Source organism: Myotis brandtii, unplaced genomic scaffold, assembly GCF_000412655.1.
Source record: "Myotis brandtii unplaced genomic scaffold, ASM41265v1 scaffold1094, whole genome shotgun sequence".
NCBI classification, from domain to species: Eukaryota; Metazoa; Chordata; class Mammalia; order Chiroptera; family Vespertilionidae; genus Myotis; species Myotis brandtii.
In genome coordinates, this window is record NW_005353728.1 from 257977 (window position 1) to 266174 (window position 8198).

An 8198-nucleotide genomic window follows, 5' to 3' on the forward strand; every position below is an offset into this window, starting at 1 on the left:
ATGGAGCCACATCCTTCTAAGACAGTGGTTCTCAACTTTCCTAATGCCCCGACCCTTTAATATACAGTTCCTCATGTTGTGGTGACCCCCAATTTCATTGTTACAAATGGAACATAATTAAAGCATAGTGATTAATCACAAAATATGTAATTATATATGTGTTTTCTGATGGTCTTAGGCGACCCCCGTGAAAGGGTCGTTCGACCCCCAAAGGGGTCGCGACCCACAGGTTGAGAACCGCTGTTCTAAGCTTGTCTCAAGGAAGTCACATGGCATTATTCTGCTGCCGCTATTGGCCGGGACAAGCCCAGGCGGTTTCTGGGGAGGAATGGCTAAGGATTTGTGGCCACGTTTGAAACTGCCGCGGACAGGAAAGCAGTCAGCTCACCTCCAGTGACCACCTTCTCACCACAAACCAGTGTGTGACATTTAGGATGAAGGGATCTTGTTTGAGGACATGGCTGTGAACTCACCAGCCAGTGCTGGGCACCCAGGCGAGGCGCGTCTACATCGTTGGTTCTCGGAGGAGAACTGCTCCTTCTTCCTAGGAAAGGTCTCCCACTCATGCAGTGGGAGGGCAGCAGCACCCACGTAACTTCTTCAACCCAGATGTTCCCATTGCTCCAAGCCAACAGGACCATGTCAGGTCGTGGAAAAGACTACAGGTGATACCACAGCCAGGAGCCCTTTGCCTGGAGAGGCCGTGCAGGCAGCACTCAACCACCAACTGCTGAACGTTCATTACTTCTGACCCAGGGGTTTAGAAAATGTTTTGAAATGTTTATGCAGAACTCAGGAGAACAAAGGTGGCGGAGGAGTGGAGGAAGGGATAGAATGGGCTGCGGGTTACAGGCTGTCACCTGGAGAAATTTGTGAAGAAATACATTTTTATTGATTTCAGAGAGGAAGGGAGGGGGAGATAGAAGCATCAATGAGGAGAATCATTGATTGGCTGCCTCCTGCACACCCACTACTGGGGATCAAGCCTGCAACCCAGGCACGTGCCCTAACCCGGAATCAAACCGTGACCTCCTGGTTCATAGGTTGATGCTCAACCACTGACCCACCCCAGCTGGACCTGGAGAATTTTAATGTCATCTCATGTGAAACATGGGCGTCAAATACGTCCCTCACTCCCAGGAGGCCCTCAGGGAAGTGGAAATGTGAAGCGCACGTGCCCAGGTGTCCATGCTTGCCTGGGGTTTCCAGCTCTCTGGGCCCCTAGGACAGTGATGGCGAACCTGACACGCGTGTCAGAGGTGACACGCGAACTCACTTTTTGGGTTGATTTTTCTTTGTTAAATGGCATTTAAATATATAAAATAAATATCAAAAATATAAGTCTTTGTTTTACTATGGTTTCAAATATCAAAAAATTTCTATATGCGACACGGCACCAGAGTTAAGTTCGGGTTTTTCAAAATGCGGGCACGCCGAGCTCAAAAGGTTCGCCATCACTGCCCTAGGACTTGCTCTCTCTGTCCCCATGCCCTGCACCTCACTGTATCTTGATGGGACAAGGGACGCAACGACATTCATCCTGACTCACTTGGAATCTTGGGCCGGAGGGATTGCAGCCTTGCACAGAATCTGCTAGAATTGGTCTGACAACCTCCATCCTTTTTTAAAAAAACCCCAATTAATTTTGTTACCCGCCCCGCCCCCCCCCCCGAGGATTTTTAAATATTGACTCTTTAGAGAGAGAGGAAAGGGGAGAGAGAAACATTGATCAGTTGCTGCCCGTAGGCGCCCTGACTGGGAATCAACCCGCAACCTTTTGGTGAATGGGACGATGCTCCACCAACTGAGCTGCCTGCCAGGGCTCCATTCTTGTGTGTTAACATTGCTTATTTATCAAAACAATAATGAAGGGTATTTGAATAGGAAAATACCCACACAGATTCTACCACAGAAATATAGTTTACTTATCCATCTTCTCTTTTAGTCCTTGTTCATACACATAAATACTTTACTACAAATATCAGTGCACCCACTTCATTGTAAGCACTTAGCTTTCAGTAACATCCCTCGTAATGACCAAATCATAACTGCAAATCCATTGAGTAAAAAACTAGATCTGTTTTCCAGCTGTCACATTCATTATCGACGATGCCCACGTCACCTGTGTGTGCAGGACGGGGCCCCTGGCGGTCCTTTGGTCTTGAGAACACCGTCATTCAGTGCTTTGGGGTCAGGCCTGAGTCCCACCACGCCACTCAGGTTCTGGTGCAGGACTGGGCTGAGAAGGCAGCGTCTCATCAACTGGCGTTAGCGCTAGACCGGTGTCTCTTCTTGCGTTTAGCCCCACTGTGCGTCTTCTGGTGCCCGATGAGGTGTGAGCTCTGGGTGAAGGCCTTCCCGCATCTGTCGCAGACATAGGGGCGCTCCCCAGTGTGGATCCTCTGGTGGCGGATGAGGTGGGAGCTCTGGCGGAAAGTCTTGTTGCAGAACTTGCACAGGTAGGGCCTGGCTCCGGTGTGAGTCCTCAGGTGCTGGGAGATGGCCGAGCGGTCATTGAAGGTCCGCCCACACTCTCGACACTTGAACGGCCTCTCTCCAGTATGAATCCTCTGGTGCTGCGTGAGGGAGGAGCTCTGGATGAAGGCCTTCCCGCAGTACTGGCACACGTAGGGCTTCTCTCCCGTGTGGATTTTTCTGTGCACGGAGAAGTACCTGGGGTTCCGGAACAGTTTGCTACACGCGCTGCAGCGGAACACCTGGCTCCCCTTGTGGATCCGTATGAACGTGACCTGCGGGGTGCTCCTGGTTTCCCGAGCTCTGCCCCCTTGGCGGCTCTGCTGGGTTTTTACCTGGGAATCACGCGCTGCCTTTCTGATGCGTGAGCTATGCCTGCGCAAGCTTTTCCGGGGCAGAGTTTTCCGGAGGGAGGCGCGGCTTGTGGCGAGACCCCTGTCTGCTGGGGACTTGGGGCTTTCGTGGTGCTGCTTCTCAGAGAGGGCTTCCTCCTGGGCCAGCCCCACGGGCGGCAATGCCGTGTCCCCAACTTCCAGGGCCGCCCCCTGCGGGGCCTCCGCTGAGGTAGAGGGTTGGGCCTCGGCCCCCGAGAGCTCTTCCACTTTCAGGTCGGGGGCTGGTTCTGCCGCAGGAACAGCTGACTTTGGGGGTAACTGCTCCCCTTCCACTGTAGTCTCCCAGCCTGAAAGACACCAGAAGGTGTGGGTTACGCAGAGAAAATGCTGAAGTGGGCTGAGAGCAGGACAATTACGTTTAAAAGCTGGGGGATGTCTTATGTGTTTTTTAATCCTCAGCTGAGGGTATGTTTTTATTCATTTTATCAAGGAAGGGGGAGAGAAAGAGAAACAGTTGCCTCCTGTACACATCCTGACCGGGGAACGAACCCACAACCTAGGTATGTTCCCTGATGGGGAACTGAACCCGCAACCTTTCGGCGTGCGGGACAACACTCCCCCCAACTGAGACCCCCGGCCAGGGCAAAGCTGGGGACGGTCTCCCCCAAGTGCAGTCTTGCAACCTGGGGAGCGACTGAGAGAAGCAGTCATGCAGCCCAGCGGGGACACTGCTTGAGACCGGGCGGGTGTCTGCCGCTCTCCCTCTCCTGTGCGGCCCTGACGCCCACAGGGAGGTCCTTCCGTGGGACCGAGGCTGCCCCGTGCACACAACACCCGCCCTTCAGGGCCACAGGCCAGCTCCAGGCCCCGGCTGGTGCAAGGGACTTGAGAAACATCCATGTGAGAGAGACACATCGACCGGTTGCCTCCTGTATGCGCCCTGACCCAGAATCGAACCTGTAACCTTTCGGTGTACAGGACGATACTCCAACCAACCAAGCCCCCCGGCCAGGGCTGCAGGGGCCTCTTGAGGGCACACCCATTCCTCCAGCTGGGCCCAGAGAAGGCACAGGCGGACGCGGGGCCCCCATGCCACCCGTCCTGAGGGCAGTGCGGGCGAGGGCAAGGCCTCACCCACGGAGACCAGGTGTCGGAAGGTCTCCAGCATCACGTCATGGTACTCGGTCCTCTGCGTGGGGTCCAGCAGCTCCCACTCGTCCCTGTTGAAGTCCACGGCCACGTCCAGGAAGGTCACTGGCTCCTGCAAGGCCACAGTGTGCTGCTCAGCAGGAGGGTCAGGAGCCCTCGAAGGGGACAGAGCCTGCTCTGCAGGGAGGGGTGCCTTTGCTTTGGGGAAGCGTGTGGGCTGAGGCAGAGCCCCAACTTCACCAGGAGTGGCAGGTACCTCCGCCGCCCACACCGAGTCCAGCTCACCTTTCCCCACACTCCCCGCGCGTCCCGCTCCTGGGCAGCCGACCCACGTGGGGGAACAGCTGCCATGCGGGGCGTCCCCAGGCCGCTGTGACCGGGATCAGTCCTTTCTGAGGGGCCCACGAGGACGCCAGGGGGAGAGGCCTCCCATGGCCCTTTGCCTGGACCTGGGAGGCATTTTGCCCACAAGAGGCAGAGCCACAAAATGGGCTGGAGAGCCCTCCACCACCGGGGAGCCCCTGGACACAGCCTGCCTGAAGCACCCCCAGGTCACCCCACACGAGCACCAGCACCTTCCTGCAGAGGCAGCTTCCGCCAGGAGCAGCCCTGGCCAGGGCCACAGACACAGGGCTGGGGCCAATCTCTGAGCCTCAACAACTCTGGTCATTTTGCAGCAAATCTCAGATGTCTCTGTCACACTCTTCTGCCCTTCCCGCTCGGAAACCCCAAAAGGCCTGGCCTGGAGGCCGCGGGGGTGGGGTGGGGGTGGGGGTCCCTCCCAGGGGAAGCTGTGACAGAGCAGGAAGGGGTGCCGCTCCCCTCACCTCCGGCAGGACCTCTGCTGGGCAGGTCGTCTCCTTCTCCTTCTCCTCCTGCTGAGCTGGGGTCTCCGGAGAGCAGGTGGGGCCCGGGGCAGGCAGAGCTGGGAGAGAGCAGCACAGGGTCAGGGGTGTCAGTACAGGGTCAGCCCGTCTCTGGCCCCACGGGGCTCCGTGTGCTCCACTCACCTTCTCCTCAGAGGCTAAGCCCGCACCTCTGGCCCCCGAGTCCTCCGACCGCCTGTCCCCGCCTGACACTGTGGAGGGTGGGGCTGTCCGGCCCCCAGGACAGACCCACTCTCCCGACACACCCGCCCTGATGTGGATTCTGCCAAGTCTCCTCCAATTCAGGAAACAGCCCTGCTCAGCCCTAACTTCCGTGTACCCCATCAACGTCTCTCCCTCTCTCCCTCTCTCTTCCTCTAAAATAAAAAAATATCCCCAACCTCCGTGCACCCCATCAACGTCTCTCCCTCTCTCTTCCTCTAAAATAAAAAAATATCCTCAGGTGAGGATTTAAAAAAAGAAAAAAAACCATCAGGTGCTGCATGGGGCAGGGAGGTGAGCAAAATGGACCTCAGCCACACAGAGGCCAGTCCCATGGACTCGGCTCCCAAACGCAGCCACCCCTCCTGGCTGGGCGGCTCAGTGGTTAAAGCGTCACCCTGATATGCCAAGGTTGCGGGTTCCATCCCTGATCGGGGCATATGTGGGAGGCAGCTAATTGATGTCTTTCTCTCTCTAAAATAAATAAATAAGTAAATAAATAAGACCCCAGTGGGTGTGGCTCAGTGGTTGAGCATCAACCTATGAACCAGGAGGTCACGGTTCAATTCCCGGGCAGGGCACATGCTCGGGTTGTGGGCTCCATCCCCAGGGTGGGGCGTGCAGAAAGCAGCCGTCAATGATTCGCTCTCATCATTGATGTTTCTCTCTCTCTCCCTCTCCCTTCTCTGAAATCAATAAAAATACAATTTTTTTAAAAAAGAATACATAAATAAGTGGAACAACAAATCAATGTTTTTCTTTCATAAATAAATAAATAAATAAATAAATTTAAGGGAAAAAAGCAACCCATCAGCCCACCAGCCACACCTGCTGCCAACGAGGAGTCTGGGAAGTTCCCTCAGACCTGCCGCTGCCCCTGAACTCAGGGCTCGGTTCCCCCTGAGCCAGGGAACTTCCCCAGGGCCCTGCCCCGCCCCCGCTCCTGCTGGTAGACCTACCCCCCCTTCTGATGACGGCTTCCACCGTGGCCTGTGCAGGGGATGCTCCCCCCTGGCACACCCATCCTGCTGCCTCCGAGCTCTGCTCCGCACCAGGTGCTGGCCTCCACGGCCCCACGACCAGCGCCCTCTAGTTCCTCTCGACTCCACCATCGCGCACGCATTCATTCGCCACATTCCCACCTCACACACTCATCTGTCATGTTCCCGTCTCACACGCATCCGTTCGTCACGTTCCCATCTTTGCTGCGAGACCGAGGCCTGCTGAGCTCAGGAGCCTGTGTCCTGGTCACCACGGTGTGCCCAGCCCCACCGCATGGGGGACACGGGAAGGCACCCCCGGAACACGCCTGTGGGACTGAAGTCAGGTTCCTCCTGGCTTGTGGGCAGGGCCTACGGAGGGCACTGAGGCAGCTCATTGGAGAGCTCCCTGTGGGGGGGCTCCTTGCACAGGCAGGGCCAGTGCCCCCCCCCCCACAGGGTTCCACAGCTGGGCTGGGGCCTGAGGCCTCCATTTCCACAGCTGGGTCCAGGGAGGATTCGCAAAGCCCTTGATCTGAGGCCACGGCAGGGACCCCCGCAGCACGATGCACCCACCCCCGTCCTCCAAGACGCCCCACAGGGTGCCCCCTCCGCACTGGCCCCGGCACCCACCTTTCTCCTCGGATGCCCAGGTCACATCCTCCACCAGGGCCACCGCCTGCTGGCTGTCCTGCGGGTGCTGAGACTCCACCCACACCCGGAGCTGGGCGGGCAGCGCGCCCAGGAACTGCTCGAGCACCAGCGCCTCCAGCATCTGCTCCTTGGAGTGCAACTCGGGCCGCAGCCACTGGCGGCACAGCTTCCGGAGCAGGGCCAGGGCCTCTCCGGGCCCTGCTGCCTCCTCGTAGCGGAAGTGCCAGAAACACCAGCACGCAGCCTCTGGGCCGGGATCCCAGGGGGTGGCCTCCTCCTCCTCCTCCAGCTTCACCACGATGGGGCTCTCGTCCTCTGGGGCTGTGTGCCCAGGGGAGCACAGTGCTGCCGGCCTCATGGGAAAGATGGCGCGGGCCACGAGGCTACTGCTCACCCTGGGGATGGATGGGATGAGGCTGCTGCAATGACAGGGAGTGAATGCTTATTGAGTGCCGACTGTATGCTGTGCTGTCCCGTCCTCAGTCCTGCCTGGGGGAAGGCGGATAGGACACGGAGGCTCAGGGAGGTGATTACTGGGCCTGCAGAACCTCTGGTCACCCCCAGCCCCAAAGAACTCTTAGGCTCAGAAGTCACCTCTTCTTGCCCCTAAATCCTGCTCTTTCCTTGCTCCATCCGGTCAGGGCCCAGGCCCGGGTGGGGCTCCGTGCCCAGCGGGGCTGCAGGAGGCAGCCTCTCTCGTCACCGATGTTTCTCTCTCTCTCCCCGTCTCCCTTCCTCTCTGTAAACAATCAATAAAATATATTAAAAAAAGAAACACATGAAAACATGTTCAACATCATTAGCCACCGGAAAGCGCAAAGTGAAACCACGAGATACCTCCCCCGGTAACAGGGCGCGAGCAGTGTGCGCCCGGGAGGCCCAGCCGCCAGAGGGGGAACCACAACCTGAGAGACGGGGAGGCGGTGCGCTAGGAGGAGGGACTGCGGCTGGAAAAGGTCACCGACTGTGTCAGGGCCAGGAACTGGCAGAGAAAAACTGCTAGACTGTCTTAGAAAACAATGTGTTGCGATTAAATCCAGCCAGGTGTGACTCCGTCTACCTCCCCTTTGTGCTTACGAACTTTCTGTGAACTTCTGAGGACCAGCTAATGAAATGCTTTGTACTTTTTTTAACACAGTTTTGCTATAAGGGATCATGCTGCACCCTTGGTTGGGGCCACACGCCCCAAACCTTCCCAGAGGGGGAGGGTGCGGGCTGTGGCCAGCTGGCCAGCTTAATAAAGACTCTTAAATCTAAATCTGAGTCGGTGGTCTATCTCGCTGAGCCAACCCATAACGGCCGGCAGCTCCTCCGGGTGCAGCCAGGAGCCCCGAACCTGCCCGCTCCAGCCTCAGGCTTATGCTTATTGGAACTAGGCGCCGACACATTAGAGAAGTTACTTTAAAACAAACAACAAGAAGAAAATGGGTGTGGACCCCGGAACTATGTCCCACAGGGAGCGGGTGACCGCGAAGAGGGGCGCAGGGCTGACTCTGCGGGCGGAGGCCGAGCGCGGG

General features: G+C 57.3%; 1 protein-coding gene across 1 annotated transcript; it reads right to left on the minus strand.

Moving 5' to 3' along the window:
• Positions 1 to 1904: 1904 nt before the first annotated feature.
• LOC102263043 (neurotrophin receptor-interacting factor homolog) lies at positions 1905 to 7301 on the minus strand. Its single transcript, XM_014543427.1, has 4 exons — positions 6661 to 7301; positions 4787 to 4884; positions 3945 to 4071; positions 1905 to 3157 (listed from the first exon to the last, which is right to left on the minus strand). Exons 1-4 carry the CDS (start codon positions 7037 to 7039, stop codon positions 2259 to 2261), a joined length of 1503 nt encoding a protein of 500 aa, XP_014398913.1. The 5' UTR covers positions 7040 to 7301; the 3' UTR covers positions 1905 to 2258.
• Positions 7302 to 8198: the final 897 nt, after the last annotated feature.

Excerpts from the sequence above, each read along its gene's own strand:
- LOC102263043 (XM_014543427.1), bottom strand. The coding sequence starts at position 7,039 with ATGAGGCCGGCAGCACTGTGCTCCCCTGGGCACACAGCCCCAGAGGAC. Across the intron at positions 4,885-6,660 it reads CTGGGCATCCGAGGAGAAAG|CTCTGCCTGCCCCGGGCCCC; the intron begins GTGGGTGCCGGG and ends GCTCTCTCCCAG. Across the intron at positions 3,158-3,944 it reads CCGACACCTGGTCTCCGTGG|GCTGGGAGACTACAGTGGAA; the intron begins GTGAGGCCTTGC and ends GGTGTCTTTCAG.